The sequence below is a fragment of the Hyperolius riggenbachi genome, chromosome 4 (genome assembly GCF_040937935.1).
Source record: "Hyperolius riggenbachi isolate aHypRig1 chromosome 4, aHypRig1.pri, whole genome shotgun sequence".
Lineage (NCBI taxonomy): Eukaryota > Metazoa > Chordata > Amphibia > Anura > Hyperoliidae > Hyperolius > Hyperolius riggenbachi.
In genome coordinates, this window is record NC_090649.1 from 70,215,413 (window position 1) to 70,236,386 (window position 20,974).

General features: G+C 44.1%; 2 protein-coding genes across 10 annotated transcripts in view; both read right to left on the reverse strand.

The window, feature by feature from the left end:
• Positions 1–242, reverse strand: part of LOC137570379 (adhesion G protein-coupled receptor F5-like) — a 271,619-nt gene extending 271,377 nt beyond the window's left edge. For all 4 annotated transcript variants that reach the window (XM_068279056.1, XM_068279057.1, XM_068279064.1 and 1 more), the window contains exon 1: positions 181–242. In XM_068279056.1, coding sequence (XP_068135157.1) covers positions 181–211 — 31 coding nt within the window. In that variant the 5' untranslated portion in view covers positions 212–242. The remainder of the gene's footprint in view (positions 1–180) is intronic.
• Positions 243–2,895: 2,653 nt separating this feature from the next.
• The window catches only part of LOC137571282 (adhesion G protein-coupled receptor F5-like), a 299,361-nt gene continuing 281,282 nt past the window's right edge, over positions 2,896–20,974 (reverse strand). For all 6 annotated transcript variants that reach the window (XM_068280195.1, XM_068280196.1, XM_068280194.1 and 3 more), the window contains 2 exons: positions 18,756–18,822; positions 2,896–7,811 (listed from right to left, as the gene is read on the reverse strand). In XM_068280195.1, coding sequence (XP_068136296.1) covers positions 7,732–7,811; positions 18,756–18,822 — 147 coding nt within the window. In that variant the 3' untranslated portion in view covers positions 2,896–7,731. The remainder of the gene's footprint in view (positions 7,812–18,755; positions 18,823–20,974) is intronic.

Here is a 20,974-nt window from a genome sequence, read left to right on the forward strand (position 1 = left end):
CACACTCCACACCACAACAATGGCTACAATAAGCAACACAACCCTCTCAAAGTGCAGAAGGATGAAGAATAGTAAAAACAAAATAAGCGTACAAAGTTCCTGTGTGCTGCATGCAAGGTGGCAGTTTGTTGCAGTTCAAATACTTTTCCTAAACACTCTCTACAAAGTCCCACTACTCACCAGTGGTTCCCACATGTCTCCCGTGGTTCATCCCTCGTGTATATCCAGAGCAAGAGAGTCCACCAAGTGCTGTATTTTATCAATCATGCTGCCAATAGATATATACGACAAGCAATGAAACATTTTCAGCACAGCTTCTTCCTGATTCCTCACATCGCAGGAAGAATGCACCTGCAGGCTCCGCTCTGCCTGTATCACTGCAGAAACCTAGCTATAAAGGTCACCTGTCATTTCTCACCCCCCGACACTCCACCCTTCTTCACAGCCACGGTCTACACAGTACACACAATAGATGTGTATATTTAAATATTTAGGAACAGGAGCCCAACCAAATACTTGTGTCCATGGCTAATCTGTCCAGTACTCTCTGAAAGTGAATAGCTAATTAGCTTCTGTCTTCTGAGGTAAAATCTCCTACCCCTCTCCACTAGTCAAACCTCAGAGAATTACCAATTTAAAGGATACCTTAGTCCTTAACTGATTTGGTAATTGACGCCCTGTGTGTGTGTGTGTGTGTGTGTGTGTGTGTGTGTGTGTGTGTGTGAGGAGGGAGGTGCGCATAAGCTTGCTGCACCTCCCGTCATCTGCCTCCATTCATCTGTAAATGACCCTGTTCCAAAGGCCGCGGGGGCCGACGCAGTGCGGTATGTAGTACTCATGCACTCTCACGGAAAGACGTAGCTGGCGCGTGCACTCACCAGTTGCCCAAGCGGATATATTGCACATGCGCAGGGGCGTAGCAATAGGGGTTGCAGAGGTAGCGACCGCATCGGGGCCCTTGGGCCAGAGGGGCCCCAAAGGGCCCTCCCTCAACTACAGTATTAGCTCCCTATTGGTCCTGTGCTCATAATAATCACTTCTATAGATACTTTGAATATTGGTAATCATTAACAAACTGTTCCCCATCCCTTTCTTGCACCTCTGACAATGTAGTTGGCCATTGGCAGATCTTGGGGCGCCGTATCAGTTGTTATTATATATAGAGTGCTTGGGGGGCCCCATGTAAAACTTGCATCGGGGCCCCATGTAAAACTTGCATCGGGGCCCACAGCTCCTTAGCTACGCCACTGCACATGCGTGCGTAGTATGTCCGGGTCAGAAGGCACGAGTGCTGGCTACGTCTTCCTGTGCCAGACATACTGCTCCTGCGCCAATCCTGCCAATCTGGGCTTTGGTACGGGGTAAGTTACGGCCACGGTAAGCTTATGCGCACCTCCCCCTCCCCCCAACACACAGGGCATCAATTACCAAATCAATTAAGGACTAATGTATCCTTTAAACCAGTGTTCCCCAACGCTGTCCTCAAGGCCCACTAACAGTGCATGTTTTGTGGAAATCCACACAGATAGTTAATCAGTTCTGCTGAGACACTAATTACCTCACCTGTGCATGTTTGTGGTTTCCTGCAATATATGTACTGTTGATGGGCCTTGAGGACAGGGTTGGGGAACTCTGCTTTAAACAGCTTAAGTGCTAATTGAGGCCAGTTGTACACCTGATTTTTGTGTTGCAGTGGGATGTTATGCTTCTGCCGCAACACAAAAAATGACAAACATATGACTGTGTGGCATAATGCGCCAACAGGGTCTTATGCATAGCGCCGCCCCCCAGTGCCGGACTTCATGCTGGGCACGAAGTACGTCACTGGAATTCCAATCGGCCCACGCATGCGTGCCGTGATGCACTGCGCTCCGTCATTTATGCTTAATGTGTCACCCATAGATTTCCATTACCCCAAGCATCATGCATTAGGTGCAGTGCTTGCGGTAACGCGCTGTTCCCCTTGCATCGGATCAGATACTTCCGGCGCACCACAATGGACCACAAGAAGTGTGAAAGTCTCCACCATAGACTTTCATTGCTCTTGCAGCCCCTTGCATTTCATTTTAAATGTTTTTTACAAAGAAAATAAAACCATTTGAGAAATAGGCAAGACATGATGTAGCCACTTGCAAGTTAACCTCCCACCTTTCATACATCAATGCAAAATTAGTGAATTAGATCCACTCTGTATGGGGTAAATTTGCTCCTCAAGGGATGACCTGGGCCATATAACATTTAGGCCCTGGTCACAGTGCTCAGTTGTGTTGCAGAATAATACTGCTTGTCAACTCACTGCCCATACAGTTTTATGGGCCTGTTTACAATGGCAGGCTAGTGCTCACAAAAAGTAACTAAATAATACACCCAAAATGCACCTGAACCAGTCAACAGGACTGCCAGTCAACTGGAATTGCTTACAAGGAAATAAATATGGCAGCCTCCATACCACTCTCACCTCGGGGTCCCTTCAACTACCTTCAGATGCCTTCCTCTTGACATTGACTCATTCTTGTTGTCCAGACTTAACCATCCCCTTAACTGTCCTGATGCTTAACCCTAATTGATATCATTAAAATCCGCCTACGCTATCCCCATCCAGCTTAATACCTTCTCCCACTGAGGAGTGCCAATGCCAAAATGTACAGAGCCAATTTTACCTGTTTCACAAACATATTTATAATCTATTGAAACCCCTTTTCAAAAGGTTACAAGGCATTTCCTGCCACCTGCAGGTCATCACTGGTCTTGCATGTCCTGTAACTTGAGCGTTCTAATAAATACGTTAGCAGTGAAATAACAGCAATACAGTAAAACAGTTTTGTGACTTTATTGGAATATTATTTATAAAATTATTTAATATGACAAAAAACAGAAATCAAACATCACATAATAATTATACAATAAACTGAACATATAGTAATAGTCACAGTTGCAGTGTGTAATATGGAAGTTGCAAGTGTCATTTATGGTAAATAATAGGTTTATACAATACATATACACAGATAAGTATCTCATCAATGCCACTCCAAAGTAATTAGCTGTTCAAAGTTCAAACCATGCACCATATATGGAACAATGTGTATATATGAAGCATACAGGCACAGTATAATGTACGTTATCAGTCATTTCAGATATGTTTATGTTTTTTTTTAATGCTTATCAGGGTCGCATTTAAACTCAGAAGCTTGTAGGAACAGGCGTTCTGGCGTCCTACACTCCACCCCTGAACACAGGCCACACCCCCAAGTAAAAATATACTGAACTCTAATCCCAGCATCATGTCACTAACTGTCCTGAGAATCTTACACTCTAATCATTGTCTCATATCATCCTTAGTGACATGAGACAAGGATTAGGGTGTAAGCGCCTGATGTCAGTGATATGAGGCAGAGATTAGTTTGTAAGCTCCTGTTGTCGGTGATCTCAGGAGGAGGGGCCGTCTCTCCCACATAAAGCGCTTGTAGGCATGTGCCTACAGTGTCTTGTGGAAAATCTGGCCCTGATGCTTATTATTACTGTAGAACTTGTTATTCTTATGAACACTTTATTTACACAGCATATGAACAGCTGCTAATCGGCCCAAGAAATGTCACACTGATGAAGGCCTGTAACAGAATTCTGAATGTCAGTGAATATAGCACTGTACTAGCCAACTAACATCTTACTCAGGCATTGAAATTAGTACAACAGCCAATCAGATGCATTTACTGTTAAATTTGCTTAAACCTGATTGGCCCTCGACAGTCCCACCTCCACACTGTGCCTAAGATTGTGGTTTTGGTGAACATTCAAAGGACTGGACAGAAAAAAAATAAACCCCTATTACTATACATGCTGTAGATAGGTTACAATCATATATTTGGCACTTACTGGTAACAAAATATACAGAATATATTAGATTTGGCACTTACAGGCGACAAATACAGCAAAATTACAGCAGGAGCCAAGCAAATGGCGATTTTTAATACATTTTTTTGCCACAGTGAAACACAGTTTATAGTAAAATTGTTAGATGTTTTAAAGTGAGATGGTGCCACAGGAACAAAATATACATCCGTGGGGCTTCCTCCAGCCCCCTCCGGCCTGATTGCTCTTCTGACTACTCGTACGCCCGCTACTGGACCTGGAAAATGCTTCAGTCTAGGCCAATCGGCGGTCCAGCCTGGCGTTCCCCTGTCTCATTCCTGTTGCCGGGAGCATTCTGCGCTGTGCAGAACGCTCCAGGCAACCTGAAGGCGGCGGGAGCACGCACGTGGCTGGGTCGTGCATGCGCAGTTGTCCATGGATCAGAGGACTTTCTGGGACCAGTTGCAAGCGAACGGGACGACAGAAGAGGATGACGTGGGAGGGATCAGACCGGAGGGGGCTGGAGAAAGCCTCAGATATGCCAAATCCAAAATGTATATTTTGTGCCTGTGGCCCAATCTCAGGTACACTTTAAAGGGTATATTCCAAAAGTCAAGTTACTGAAGTGTGGTTGGTAATGGATGAACAACATGTTTTTAATACACTAAAAGAACAAAGCGTGAGGCCATAGCACTGATGCTTCAGAACTAAGGAGGGGAGGAAAATGATGATAAACTTTATCCAGCAGGCTTGTTATGTGTGATCTGAGGAATAAAGTTCAATAAAAGATCTGGCGGTGTAGCATTAGAGCAAGTTCACACTATGGCGCATATACAATTCAATTCTTCATCTAGGTTTTCTCCTAGGAGACAATTTGTTATCTTCTATTTAAAATAGCTTTCAAGCGCTCTGCAATTGATAAAGTACCAAAAGTAGGTGAACAAGTACTGTCAAAATTATTCTGAGTATTTTCTTGCTTGCTGGTGGTGGCTTCTGGCCCAGATTTACATCACAGGAGCCTACATGAAAGTCATGAGAATCCCCCATGAGGAGATGGACTAGTCCAAAACCTGTCGGTCAATCAGATTTTATCTGCTAGCAGAGCCCCTGACTGAGGGGAGATCTAATCAGTGGAATGCCGAGAGATTTATGCTCTGCTCAGGACTCTGCATAGGCAAGGAGGCACTTGGGAATGGAAGTGAGCCGCCTTTCCATCATCAGGCGCCTGTAGGCGCCTGCCTACAGTGCCTTATGGTAAATCCAGCCCTGGGTGGCTTGAAAGACATTTTATCGATAAGATGTGAAGCTATCACTAAGGAGAAAACGCAGGACAAAAAGTGAATTTAATATAGCCCTATATGTGTTGTGTAATGTAAAGCAACACAGACTCTGCAGGTTAATTTCATAGCATAAAGAACTGCTGTGTGGGCGGGGCATTCACATGCAGCAACCCAGCAACACGCACAGTACAGACTCACTACTCTAATCTCGCTATGCTACTCTTTGCCATCATATCCATTTCTGCAATCATTTGTTCTTTGGCATATTGCATATCACTTACTTAAACTAATAGCAATCTGATACAACGTATAGGAAGGAAGAGAACTTAGCAAAGGCTTTTAAAAAATTGTACAGACATTCATTTTTTTTAAAACATAACAAATAAATAAATTGAAAAAAATAAAAAGTAACAGAATGAATACACAATAGGAAATATTTATTTAGTAAGGCAGTGCACAGAGCAAAGAGCAGTGATCATAGCAGCCAATCACGCTCATCCTTCAGAGGATAGTGATTGCTGATTGGTTGCTATGCGATATTGAAAATTGCAAAATGTTTTTTTTTTTATTTTTTTTTATTTCAGTGACTCAGCCTGCTTACAGTGAAAGCTTCGGAGTGTACATACATTATATAGTACATTTATGACATAATGTTATGTGTAGAACTTAGGAAGGTAATTTGGCTTTATGCACAGTTCAGTTAAAATAATCTCAATTTCTACACTTAAAGCAAACCTGAAGAGAAAAAAAAACAACAAAATGTATGATTTAATGAACTAATTGTGTAGTATGGATAATGAATAGAACATTAGTAGCAAAGAAAAGTGTCTCATTTTTATTTTCAGTTATACTGTATAGCTTTTTTATAACATTGCATCATTTTGTCATATTTGCAGCTTACAAACCACACTGTATTTTAAACTATAAAACAGAGCAGCAATAATGACCTTTTGAACTTCCCTGCAGTAAACCATTTTCTCAAGCTGTCTCTCACTGTTTCTTGGTTGTTTATGTGCTTCAGAAAACAGGACTGTCTTCTTCGACCCTAGTTGGGTGGAAGAGCTCAGAGAAGCTTTTTTTCATAGATAACAACTGAAGTTTCATAACTCTTCCTGTACTTGAAACAATATGAGACTCTTTTCTTTGAGACTCTTTGTTCTATTTCTTAGATGTACTACACGTACAATCCATTATCTCATAAATGTATTTTCGGTTCAGGTTTGCTTTAAGCCTAACACATACTGTACATACAAGGACTGTCGCTAATAGGGATCGGGATTTGACCAATTGGGCGACAGTTCAGGGCCAAGACCTGTAAAGATGTGACGCCAGCCTGTCGCTAAGGGGGAAGGGGGGGGGGAGGAACAATGGCGTGTTGCACGACGTAGCAGGAGAGGTAAGGTGGGGCACCTTGGCCAAGTCTCATCCAATGTGTCTATAAAGTCCAAAAGTGTTACCGTTGTACAGGTCAGGGAACACTTTTGTGGTTGTTTTGAGGATAGCCAAATAAAAATAAGGCAGATTAAAATGGGCCCTTTTTTATGTTCTTGACATTTCTTCACTCCTTCAGGGCAGCTTCCAGACCTACAGAGCAGTTTGAATAAAGAAGTTGCTCTGCAGGAGTGATGAAACTTCTACAATGGATAGGAGTGTCCATTTGAAGTCTTATTCTGATACACCATGACCTGGAAAGATAAGAATCTTCACGGAAATATTCCTTTGAGGCTGACTACCTGTGCAGAGAGCAGCCCCAACAACTGCAGTGGGCCCAGCGGAGGAGGGGGGCAGTCTTATTCCATCTCTTTTCTCCTTCTCACCAGGCCCTCCTCCTGTGCTCCACTGACAGCCTCTTGCCCACCTCTGATCCTCTTTGCCTCCATAGCAGATAAACATAGCGGTAGTGGTGAAATCTTACCTTCTCCATTAACCTTTGTCCTCCATCCTCCTCTGCTGCAATCACTTAACTCTGCCTCCGTGTTGGTCTCCTGCACGTTGCTCAATGTCACATGACATGCAAGAACTGGAGACCACTGGGCAGAGGAGAGTGGGTGGCTGCACTCTACAACTACACGTATCTCTGATGCTCAGTCACAGTAATCTTCTATTACACTGACTGTGTCTTACAAACGTATAGTTCTCATATTTTTAGCTCACGACAGCTTCATTCACATCTGAAAGGTATATTATTATATTTTTAAATTAATGGCGAGTGATCAGGGGGTGGAAGGAACTGGCCTGGCTTTACTACACAACATAATTCAGCTCTCACCGCCGTTCTAAGGTGAGATTTTTGAGTAACGCACAGACACAAACCATCTCGGAACATCAACAAGCAATCACTTCCTGTCCTTGGCGTGATAAAAAGAAGTGGACGTATTGACGGTAAGCTGTGAAACCGCACACAGCAAATAAACGATAACCTAACGGCATGTGACATCCAACAGATCACCAGAGAAAGTAGTCTGAACGGCATGCTTGCAATACAGTGCACCGGAGGAGTGACAGGACTGGCGATAAAGTGCATACAGTAGACTCAACAATGGTAATGGAACGCATCCAGACAGGCAGTCCAATGGGGTTCAGCTGCAAGGTCCCTTCATTGTCAGGTGAGGAGGGAGTAGGAATTTGAAGAGGCCATTTCGCTGGACGAACCTGACTGAGCGGAGGAAATATTGTACACACCTAAAGGAGAAAATGCAGACAATGTTATTTGGTTCAGGCATAGACATTGTGGGTTACAATGACTGCATTTTCTTTAACCACTTCCCCACCACAGGCTGTTTCCCTTTAAAAAAAAACAGAGCAATTTTCGCATTTCACGTTGCTCCCATTTATTTGCCATTCATTTTTTTCTAAGGATGATTTTATTTTAGAATAATCACTATTTCTTAGTTTTCAGCCATTATAGTTTTATAATAAAATGTGTTTCGATGGATAAAATCAACACCTTTTATTTGCCCATTTGTCCCAGTTATTATAATGTTTAAAATGATGTCCCTAGTGGGCTTGCTCATCATGAGAAAATCATTCAAACGAGTTGTAATTGCAGCAGCTGAGCGTCTGTATGCGGCGGGGTTAATTGCCCAATACCCATAATGCCGCTATCCGCCCTGCGTTTCAAAGGACTTGCAAGCGACCTGTTGGTTGCGTTGCAAGCCTCGCAGTCAGCCAGGGCCGGATTTACCACTAGGCACTGTAGGCACGTGCCTACAGGCGGCAAGCATGTGACAGGCGGGGAATGTCGGGTTGGATCAGCCGGTAATTCGCATCTTTCCGGTAAATGCAGAAAAGGTTTAGAGCGGCGCCTGCAGTATCCCCATCGAGTCGAGACAGTTCCACTGAAGTAGGGGAGGACGAATAATGCTACTGACTCTGACCATGTTAATTCAACCCCAGACCTTTCCTACGTTTACTTATGGCAGAGCAGATTACAGGGCAGTGGCTGAGATTCCGCCTCTCTGGCCCCTCTTCCACGCTCCTCTCCGTTATCAGCTTCTAATGTTTTCCGCTCCCCCTGCTCAGTGAAATAGTTGTGGCCACTTAACTCCGCCCCCGCTCTTTCCCTAAGCAACACGTGGTTTGTAATGCCGCTGGGATTGATTGAAGAAACCCCGGCAAGTGCTTACTGTAGAAGTCCTTCAGCTGAGCCCTGAGGGAGGGATCGTGGGGCAGCCAGACATGCCAGGTGAGAGATTGGGCTTTATAAGCAGCACACACACAGGCTGTGTCTGCAGAGAAAGAGGGTCAGGCTTCTCTGCTTCTGGCTGTTTATGTTTGCCACCTCTCTGACCTTTACTGAACTTGTCAGCTGAGATCCAGGTCCAGCCTGGTTTGTATCTGCACAGGATTTCTTTGCACTGTCCAGCAAGCATCATGAATGATGTCTGGTTCAGTGACTGCTGTAACTAGGAGATTCCTCTTCCCCTAGCATTCCTGTCTGCAGCATTTCTGGACTCTGCAGCACTGACAGGTAGAAGCTGCAGAGAACCTAGACAGTAGTGTAGTAGCTGATATTTAGACAGAGAGGGATTCAGATATCCAATGCACATAGTGTGACAAGATAAGGAGATCAGGAGGTGTTGTGGTCCATCCAAATGGCTGTGGCAGACCTGTCAGGTGGTTCGAACCTCAGGAGGGGAGTGGAGGTAGAATATGTTTTTAGAAAAAATAGCAAAATATTGTATTACAGTGCACCTGGGTAGAAAATTACATACTTGTCTAAGGAGAGGAAGACCTCTGGAACCTTATAAGGTTTCACTCACTGTCCTTTCCTCCATTGCCGTTCATGGACCCTCCAAGGATTACCAACAAGGGCACCTCAATAATCTGATTGGGGGGGCGTGCCCCTCACCTGACACAAATGCAGCCATACTTCACCTGTGCAAGTACAGCTGTGCCTGCGCAGTAGGCCAGAGTCATTCATGCACAAGCAAGCTTACTGCGCAGGCACGGCTGTACTTGCACAGGTGAAGTATGGCTGCACTTGTCCCAGGTGAAGAGCGCCGCCCCGATCAGATTATCGGCATGCCCTCAGCTGGAGGGACCCAGGCAGAGGACAGTGTGGGAAGCTTCTTCTTAGGTAAGTATGTGTTTCTGAAAGTTCTGTTTCTCTTTAAAGGATTCAGAAAGTGTGGCCGTGCCTGCGCTAGTGATAAAAAACTAAACTTAAAAAGCTGAGTGTGAACCAATCCCTTACTTCTGCTGCTGGAGGAGGTAAAACGTTAAATACATGTGCTTATGTACACAGGGTTTCAAAAATGTGTGGTAAAATGCGAACCTGAAGTGAGAAGTGTATGGAGGATGCCATATTTATTTCCTTTTAAACCATACCAGTGGCCTGGCAGCCCTGCTGATCTCTTTACCCTCAGTAGTGTCTGAATTGCACACTTGAAACAAGCATGCAGCTAATCCAGTCAGAAACGGCAACTGATATTGCTTTAAAGCAGACCTGAACTCAGAACTTCCTCTCTGCTCTAAAAGATACGAAACAGTACAATAACATTCAAAGAAAAACTTTTCTTTGTTACAGCTGATACAAATCCTGCAATTAATCTGCAGTGCATCTTTTTCCTGCTTTCATGTAAGCAGACATATTGTTCACATCCTGTGCTTTCAAATAAGCTTAACTGCCTTATCTGCTGTGGCATTCAGGTGACTCAGGGGAGAGGTTAATTTACAATTTGTGATTAAACACAGATGAGGGGGTAATTTTACTGGCTAAATTCTCTAAATACATACAGGGTGCATTTCTTTGTTTTCCTTCTGTCGTGTGCAAGAGTTCAGGTCCACTTTAACGGAAATAAACATGGCAACCTCCATATAATTCTCGTTTCAGGTTCCCTTTAATCCCACCAGAAAGAAGGGGTGTGACTTAGGGGTAGGGTGTGGCCTTGTTTTGGGGCGGAGTTTAGGGCGCCACAACTTCTGTGCCTATAGGCTCCTGAGGCGTAAATCCGGCCCTGCTCGCAGTAGCGCACGGCCTTCTTCCGGCTTGAAGGAGGAAGTGCGCCATAGCGAGGCTTGCAACGCGACCAATAGGAAATGCAGGGCGGACAGCGGCATTATGCGGCAATTACAACTCATTTGAATCACGAGTAACCACCGTGGTTACTTGTGATTTACTCATGATGAGCAAGCCTGGTCCCTAGTAGGATGTATCACAACAATATTTTGGCAATTAATTTGGAAATAAAGGTGTATGTTTTCCATTTGTGTTTCTTTATACTAGATCAATAATTACAACCTCTAATATGCAAAAGTAGTAGTGATATACCATAATGAAAAACATATTAAAAAATGTATAATTTTTTTTTTATGCTGTCACTTTTTTTTTAAACTATAACAATAACTTTATTTATATAGATAGGAGGGTGCAATGAGGGGTTAAATTGGGTATTGTATGATTTATTATAATGTTTAGGTGTATTTTTCTTTTTTTTTTTTTCACTAGATGCCCCCATACTATCCTGTGTGTACCGAACAGCACACAGGAAGTATTGAAGAGCTAGGAATAACGATCAGCATACTGACACTATGATCGGTGAATGTGAACACATGTTCCTTACTCTGCTGTGTGTGTGTGTGTGTGTGTGTGTGGGGGGGGGGGGTTAGAGGAAGGGGTGCAGGAGTGTCATGGGGTGATCGCAGTAGATGCGGGGGAGTGCGCGTGTCGATGTAAACAGCAAAATACGTGTATCTATGCCCCCGGTGCTGAAGTGAAGTCCAAAGGGGCGTAGATACATGATGCAGCGGTGGAGAACTGAGGAACTGTAGAGAAAATAACAATGAATAAAATTGCTTATTGTTTACAATATTCATTTATAGATTATTTAGTCAGTGTTTGCCCATTGTAAAAAAGTTTCCTCTCCCTGATTTACATTATGAAATGTATCACTGGTGGTGACATCTTTAGTTCTGCCAGGTGATGTGTACAGAATGTTCATTACTGAGAGTTCTATGCACAGAGGAAGATATTGCTTGCTTGGTAGTTGGAAAAAGCTAGTATTTCCCACAATGCAACAAGGTTTACAGACCGTAAACTGTCAGAACTATGGTCCTAATATCACACTGTGGGGGGGCTCTCACCACAATATAAGCCATATAGATCCCCTGATGATCTATTGGAGAAAAGGTAAAGATTTCTCGTGGGGAAGGAGGTATCAGCTACTGTTTGGGATGCATATGACCCTGTCTGAGCACTCCACCGCAGGGTCATATGATTGACGTTTTATGCGCTGTGGGGACGTGGCGGCGCATTGCACTGCAAACGTACAGGCCAAGTGTAAAACCAGCCTGAATAAATTACTGATTTTATATATTCTACTGCTGTTGTCTTGGGCATTCTATTAGTGACATTCATATACTAAAAATACATACAAATGTAAGATCTAAAATCTGAAGTGTTTACAGTGTCCCGCTGCATCGCTTCTTCAGAGATTTACTAGGATGGAACTCCCTCTTCTTCTTTCCATAGAGCAGAACATGGTGCTTGGCTGGGAGCGGAACAGCGAGTCTGTAATGTGGTCTCTCCAAAAACTGATGATCATCAGTGGTGTTCGTCACAACCTCATGATCAGGAGTTGTTTTTTGCGATCACAAGGTCGTAATCGGCATTAGTGATCGGCACTCGTGATTGCACTCGTTACCCGACTCGCAATCAGGAGTTACTCGTGATCACTAGTCGGTATTCATGATTAAAAACCCGCTGACTTTAACTGTTAATAGCAAAGCCCCCTTACATACTAGAAATACCAATATGTTAAGAAGAACAGTGGGAACAAGAGGAATTTTTTTTGTATAGACCTTATAGTTTTTGAGAAAATCGATTTTAAAGTTTCAAAGGAAAAAACTATACATGTAAATGCGGCAAATGACAGTTAATGTATTTACCGCATTTACATGTATACTTTTTTCCTTTGAAACTTTAAAATCGATGTTCTCAAAAACTATAAGGTCTTTTTGAAAAATATTTTTCCTTTTGTTCCCACTGTTCTTCTTACCATATCTGGCAAATTTGGTGTTTCTAGCGTGTAAGCGGGCTTTGCTATTAAAGGGTCACTACAGCGAAAAACTGTAAAATTTAAAATATGTGCAAACATAGACAAATAAAAAGTAAATTTTTTCCAGAGTAAAATGAGCCATACATTACTTTTCTCCTATGTTGCTGGCACTTACAGTAGGTAGTAGAAATCTGACAGAAGTGACAGGTTGTGGACTAGTCCATCTCTTCATAGGGGATTCTCAGCAAGGCTTTTATTCTCTATAAAGATATTCCTGAAAAAGGATTTAAACAGCGATGCTATCCAGCTTCCCTGCTCACTACACAGTTTTTTGGCAGTTGGACAGTGCAACTGCCATTCACTAAGTGCTTTTGAAAATAAATATATCCCTGAGAATCCCCTATAAAGGAGATGGACTAGTCCAAAACCTGTCAATTCTGTCAGATTTCTACAACCTACTGTATGTGACAGCCACATAGGAGAAAAGTAATTTATGGCTCATTTTACTCAGGAAAAAATGTAGTTCTTATTTGTATATGTTTGCACATATTTTAAATTTTACAGTTTTTCGCTGTAGTGCCCCTTTAACCGTTAAACTCTGCGTTTTTTAATCACGAATACCAACTCGTGATTCGTGATTACATGCGGTTATTTGACTCAAAACCGCACTCGAGTCGGATATCCCTTTCTACTAGTGATCGTGATTCAATTCATAAGTGGGCGGAGTTGAATTCGTGATCACTCGAATTCGTGATTGGGGGTATCCGAGCACCTCTAATGATCATTTCAGGAAATAAACATTTAAATAGTGTATAGGCCTTTAGGTTATATTCCACCTGGCAGATTATTTGTCTAGTTAACCACTTGAGGACCACAGTCTTTCTACCCCTTAAGGACCAGAGCCTTTTTCTCAGACCACTGCAGCTTTCACGGTTTATTGCTCGGTCATACAACCTACCACCTAAATGAATTTTACCTCCTTTTCTTGTCACTAATACAGCTTTCTGTTGGTGCCATTTGATTGCTGCTGCGAGTTTTAGTTTTTATTATATTAATCAAAAAAGACATGAATTTTGTAAAAAAAAATGACTTTTTTAACTTTCTGTGCTGACATTTTTCAAGTAAAGTAAAATGTCCTATACATTTGAGTGCAAAAGTTATTCTGCTACATGTCTTTGATAAAAAAAAAAAACATTCAGTGTATATTTATTGGATTGGGTAAAAGTTATAGCGTTTACAAACAATGGTGCCAAAAGTGAATTTTCTCATTTTGAAGCATCTCTGCCTTTTCTGACCACCTGTCATGTTTTATGAGGTGCTAAAATTCCAGAATAGTATAAATACCCCCCAAATGACCCCATTTTGGAAAGAAGACATCCCAAAGTATTCACTGAGAGGCATGGTGAGTTCATAGAAGATTTTATTTTTTGTCACAAATTAGCGGAAAATGACACTTTGTGACAAAAAAAAAGTTTCCATTTCTTCTAACTTGTGACAAAAAAAAAAATGAAATCTGCCACGGACTCACTATGCGCCTCTCTAAATACCTTGAAGGGTCTACTTTCCAAAATGGGGTCATTTGTGGGGTGTGTTTACTGTCCTGACATTTTGGGGGGTGCTCATTGGACTTTGGGCCCCTTAGCACAGTTAGGCTGCAAAAAAGTGCCACACATGTGGTATTGCCGTACTCAGGAGAAGTAGTATAATGTGTTTTGGGGTGTATTTTTACACATACCCATGCTGGGTGGGAGAAATATCTCTGTAAATGACATTTTTTTTATTTTTTTTACACACAATTGTCCATATACAGAGATATTTCTCCCACTCATCATGGGTATGTGTAAAAATACACCCCAAAACACATTATACTACTTCTCCTGAGTACGGCAATACCACATGTGTGGCACTTTTTTGCACCCTAAGTGTGCGCTAAGGGGACCAAAGTCCAATGAGTACCTTTAGGATTTCACAGGTCAATTTGCGACATTTGGTTTCAAGACTACTCACGGTTTAGGGCCCCTAAAATGCCAGAGCAGTATAGGAACCCCACAAATGACCCCATTTTAGAAAGAAGACACCCCAAGGTATTCCGTTAGGAGTATGGTGAGTTCATAGAAGATTTTATTAATTGTCACAAGTAAGCGGAAATTGATTTTACTTTTTTTTTTTTCACAAAGTGTCATTTTCCGCTTACTTGTGACAAAAAATAAAATCTTCTATGAACTCACCATACTCCTAATGTAATACCTTTGGGTATCTTCTTTCTAAAATGGGGTCATTTGTGGGGTTCCTATACTGCCCTGCCATTTTAGGGGCCCTAAACCGTGAGGAGTAGTCTTGAAACCAAATGTCCGCAAAATGACCTGTGAAATCCTAAAGGTACTCATTGGACTTTGGGCCCCTTAGCGCACTTAGGGTGCAAAACAGTGCCACATATGTGGTACCGCTGTACTCAGGAGAAGTAGTATAATGTGTTTTGTGGTGTATTTTTACACATACCCATGCTGGGTGGGAGAAATATCTCTGTAAATGACAATTTTTAGATTTTTTTTTACACACGATTGTCCATTTACAGAGAGATTTCTCCCACTCAGCATGGGTATGTGTAAAATTACACCCCAAAACACAATATACTACTTCTCCTGAGTACGGCGATACGACATGTGTGACACTTTTTTGCAGCCTAGGTGCACTAAGGGGCCCAACATCCTATTCACAGGTCATTTTGAGGCATTTGTTTTCTAGACTACTCCTCATGGTTTAGGGCCCCTAAAATGCCAGGGCAGTACAGGAACCCCACAAGTGACCCCATTTTAGAAAGAAGACACCCCAAGGTATTCCGTTAGGTGTATGGTGAGTTCATAGAAGATTTTATTTTTTGTCACAAGTTAGTGAAAAATGACACTTTGTGAAAAAACAATAAAAATCAATTTCCGCTAACTTTTGACAAAAAATAAAATCTTCTATGAACTCGTCATACACCTAACAGAATACCTTGGGGTGTCTTTTTTTCTAAAAAGGGGTCACTTGTGGGGTTCCTATACTGCCCTGGTATTTTACGGGCCCAAAACCGTGAGTAGTCTGGAAACCAAATGTCTCAAAATGACTGTTCAGGGGTATAAGCATTTGCAAATTTTGATGACAGGTGGTCTATGAGGGGGCGAATTTTGTGGAACCGGTCATAAGCAGGGTGGCCTTTTAGATGACAGGTTGTATTGGGCCTGATCTGATGGATAGCAGTGCTAGGGGGGTGACAGGAGGTGATTGATGGGTATCTCAGGGGGTGGTTAGAGGGGAAAATAGATACAATCATTGCACTGGGGAGGTGATCGGAAGGGGGTCTGAGGGGGATCTGAGGGTTTGGCCGAGTGATCAGGGGCCCACACGGGGCAAATTAGGGCCTGATCTGATGGGTAGGTGTGCTAGGGGGTGACAGGAGGTGACAGACAGTGATTGATGGGTGTTTCAAGGTGTGATTAGTGGGGGGAATAGATGCAAGCAATGCACTGGCAAGGTGATCAAGGCTGGGGTCTGAGGGTGTGGGCGGATGATTGGGTGCCCTAGGGGCAGATAGGAGTCTAATCTGATGGGTAGCAGTGACAGGTGGTGACAGGGGGTGATTGATGGGTAATTAGTGGGTGTTTAGAGGAGAGAACAGATGCAATGCACTTGGGAGGTGATCTGACGGCGGGTCTGTAGGCGATCGGATGGTGTGGGTGGGTGATAAGATTGCCCGCAAGGGGGAGGTTAGGGGCTGATTGATGGGTGGCAGTGACAGGGGGTGATTGATGGGTGGCAGTGACAGGGGGTGATTGATGGGTGATTGATAGGTGATTGAAAGGTGATCAGTGGGTTATTACAGGGAAGAACAGATGTAAATAATGCACTGGCGAATTGATAAGGGGGGGGGTCTGAGGGCAATCTGAGCGTGTGGGCAGTTGATTGGGTGCCCGCAAGGGGCAGATTAGGGTCTAATCTGATGGGCAACAGTGACAGGTGGTGATAGGCAGTGATTGATGGGTAATCAGTGAGTTTTTAGAGAAAAGAACAGATGTAAACAATACACTTGGGAGGTGATCTGACGGCAGGTTTGCGGGCGATGTAATGGTGTGGGTGGGTGATCAGATTGCCCGCAAGGGGCAGGTTAGGGGCTGATTGATGGGTGGCAGTGACAGGGGGTGACAGGGGGTGATTGATGGGTGATAGGTGATTGGCAGGTCTAATCTGATGGGTAACAGTGACAGGTGGTGATAGGGGGTGATTGATGGGTGAATGATGGGTAATTAGTGGGTGTTTAGAGAAGAGAACAGATGTAAACAATGCACTTGGGAGGTGATCTGACGACAGGTTTGCGGGCGATCTGATTGTGTGGGTGATCAGATTGCCTACAAGGGGCAGGTTAGGGGCTGATTGATGGGTGGCAGTGACAGGGGGTGATTGATGGGTGATTGATAGGTGATTGACAGGTGATCAGTGGGTTATTACAGGGAAGACCAGATGTAAATAATGCATTGGCGAAATAATAATAAGGGGGGGTCTGAGGGCAATCTGAGCGTGTGGGCGGTTGATTGGGTGCCCGCAAGGGGCAGATTAGGGTCTAATCTGATGGGTAACAGTGACAGGTGGTGATAGGCAGTGATTGATGGGTAATTAGTGGGTGTTTAGAGAAAAGAACAGATGTAAACAATACACTTGGGAGGTGATCTGACGGCAGGTTTGCGGGCGATCTAATGGTGTGGGTGGGTGATCAGATTTCCCGCAAGGGGCAGGTTAGGGGCTGATTGATGGGTGGCAGTGACAGGGGGTGACAGGGGGTGATTGATGGGTGATAGGTGATTGGCAGGTGATTGACAGGTGAGCAGTGGGTTATTACAGGGAAGAACAGATGTAATTAATGCACTGGCGAATTGATAAGGGGGGGTCTGAGGGCAATCTGAGTGTGTGGGCGGGTGATTGGGTGCCCGCAAGGGGCAGATTAGGGTCTGATCTGATAGGTAACAGTGACAGGTGGTGATAGGGGGTGATTTATAGGTGATTGATGGGTAATTAGTGGGTGTTTAGAGAAGAGAACAGATGTAAACAATACATTTGGGAGGTGATCTGACGCGGGTTTGCAGGCGATCTAATGGTGAGGGTGGGTGATCAGATTGCCCGCAGGGGCAGGTTAGGGGCTGATTGTTGGGTGGCAGTGACATGGGGTGATTGATGGGTGATTGATGGGTGATTGACAGGTGATTGACAGGTGATCAGGGAGGATAGATGCATACAGTACACGGGGGGGGGAGGGGTCTGGGGAGAATCTGAGGGGTGGGGGGGGTGATCAGGAGTTCCCAGGGGGCAGTTTAGGGAATAAAAAAAAAATAGCGTTGACAGATAGTGACAGGGAGTGATTGATGGGTTATTAAGTGGGTGATTGGGTGCAAACAGTGGTCTGGGGGGTGGGCAGGGGGGGGTCTGAGGGGTGCTGTGGGCGATCAGGGGGCAGATCAGTGTGTTTGGGTGCAGACTAGGGTGGCTGCAGCCTGCCCTGGCGGTTCCTCGGACACTGGGACCACCAGGGCAGGAGGCAGCCTGTATAATACACTTTGTATACATTACGCTATACATGCGCTTCCGAACGGCCGGCGGGTTGTCGTCGCGGGTGGGCGGTCCTTTCGGCGTCCACTTTGCCGCCGCCCATCGGCTGTGGTTAAAATCTGCTATGAGCCAGTTTGATTGATCCAAGCAAGAAGGTCATCCACTTATATGTCATTGGGTCTGATTCACAAAGCTTTTCTGTTAAATTATCTCCCCTTACTTATTAACTCACAATTTATCTCTCCTTAACTTACTTAACTCATGGCTTAGCTCTCCTTAACTGACTTAATTCATTGTATAACTCTCCTTAACTGACTTAAATCATGGTTTAGCATTCCTTATCTATTTATCTCATGAATTATCGCTCATTTGTGTATCTCCTGCATTAGCATGCCTTACAGTTAAGGTGAAAAATAAGTAACCTTTGTGAATCAACCCCATAGTTTGATCTTGGTATTTTATTTATTTATTTATTTTTTTTGGGGGGGGGGGGAGTTCCCATATAGATTGGTCACAACATAGAGCTAATTGAGAAAACACTGTTACTCACCCTTTTTAGGAAACAAATTGATAACTCCTTTGGAAAATGGGGATTCCGTGGAACTGAGATTGGAACTCTACAGAAAAGAATAAAGAAAAAGAAACAATTGAGAGCTGTTGTGACAACATCGTCAATTTAAGTGACACTGAGGCCGGCTGCACACTGCAGATTGGCGGCGCGGTGCAGAGCTTGCACCGCACCAGGAAAAACAGGCCTTCGGGGATTACTGTGTTTGCACGTGGTAATCCCTGTTTGGCAACCGGCCAAGCAGGAAGTGACGCTCACTTCCTGTTGGGCAACTGATAATGTGTGCGGAAGCATATTGTTAAAACAACTTCCGGGCATGCGCAACACTGAAAACTGCGGCAGGTTTTTTAACAACATGTTTGTTACCATAGACTAACATGACTTTCATAGTTCAGAAGAGAAGTCGGCACACCATCAGTACAATTATGGGTGCTTGACGAAGTGACATGGGCGTGTCACAGCAGTAAATACAAATAGCAAAAATCGTCAGCACACCAATCTTCAACGCACATAACAATTTATTGTGCCAGTTTCCACACGTTGCACCAACAATTGTTTCGGGGGCCGCACAGGGTCCCCCTTTATCAAGGCATGTGGTTACATGGCGTATTCACCCCACCAGCTTTAAATACCATACAAACAACATCATTGACAACCCGCTGTTCGGAGGGCTGCAGCCAGACCCCCGAGGGATGGAGGGCAGCGTGGGAAACCCCATTGGGGCCCTGAGGCTTCCCCCTCCGGAGGTGAGTACCCCACAGGGGAACTTTTTGATGTTACAGGTTTTCCTAAAGTTTGGAAGCCCGTTAGATAGCGCACTTCCAGTGCATCGTACCGCATCGTGGGGAGTGTGAACTCCCCCATGGAATTTCATAAGGCTGCAGGTGGGGTGCAGTAAATTTACCACACCACCTCAGTGTGAAAAGGCCCTGAAGTGAAAATAAACTTATGCTATAATGAGTAGTATGTGTAGTACAAATAAATAATAGAACATTAGTAGCAAAGAAAAGAGTCTCATGTTTTTTATTTTCAGTTATATAGCATTGCATCTTTCTGTCATATATGCAATTTACAAACCACACTCTGTATTTTATACTATGAAACAGAGAAGAGCTAATGACCCTTTACACTTTCCTGCAGTAAAACCTCATCTCAAGCTGTGTCTCACTGTTTCTTTGATGTAGAAGTGCTTCAGAAAACAGCACTGTAGCTGACCCAAGTTGGGTCAGAGAGCTCAGAGAAGCTCTTTCGCATAGATAACAAGTGAAGTTTCTTAACTCTTCCTGTACTGGAAACAACACATGACTCTTTTCTTTTCTACTAATGTTCTATTTCTTAGCTGTGCTACACATACAAATCATCTCATAAGTTTATTTTCACTTCAGATTCTCTTTAAGTAAACACCAAATGAAATCAAGGTCTGCGGCACTTTACAGGACATGGCTACTTTTTACTGTAGACCAGAGGTAGGCAAAGTACAACCCGCTGAACCTTTTGCAGCAACTACCAAATCTCTTTGTAGTACTTAACCACCTTAGCGGTATGGACGAGCTCAGCTCGTCCATTACCGCCAGAGGGTGCCGCTCAGGCCCTGCTGGGCCGATTTTGTTCAAATAAAGTGCAGCACACGCAGCCGGCACTTTGCCAGCCGCGTGTGCTGCCTGATCGCCGCCGCTCTGCGGCGATCCGCCGCGAGCAGCGGCGAAAGAGGGTCCCCCCAGCCGCCTGAGCCCTGCGCAGCCGGAACAAATAGTTCCGGCCAGCGCTAAGGGCTGGATCGGAGGCGGCTGACGTCAGGACGTCATGGCGACGAAGTAAGCAAAACACGGAAGGCCGCTCATTGCGTTACTTTTGGCCGCCGGAGGCGATCAGAAGAACGCCTCCGGAGCGCCATCTAGTGGGCTTTCATGCAGCCAACTTTCAGTTGGCTGCATGAAATAGTTTTTTTTTAATTTAAAAAAAACCCTCCCGCAGCCGCCCTGGCGATCTTAGAACGCCAGGGTGGTTAATTGCATGCGGTTTACAGGCCGTTGCTGCACGGAACACGCATAAGATTAGCTGTAATGATGAGGTCAGCTTATTAATATGCCCTTGTCCCAACTAGATCACGGGATCTGCAGCTAAGCCCACATTTCTTGCCGAACTCACTGATGACCAGGCACATATATCTCTCAAAGGGGTTCTGTGGAGGGTTGAACAAA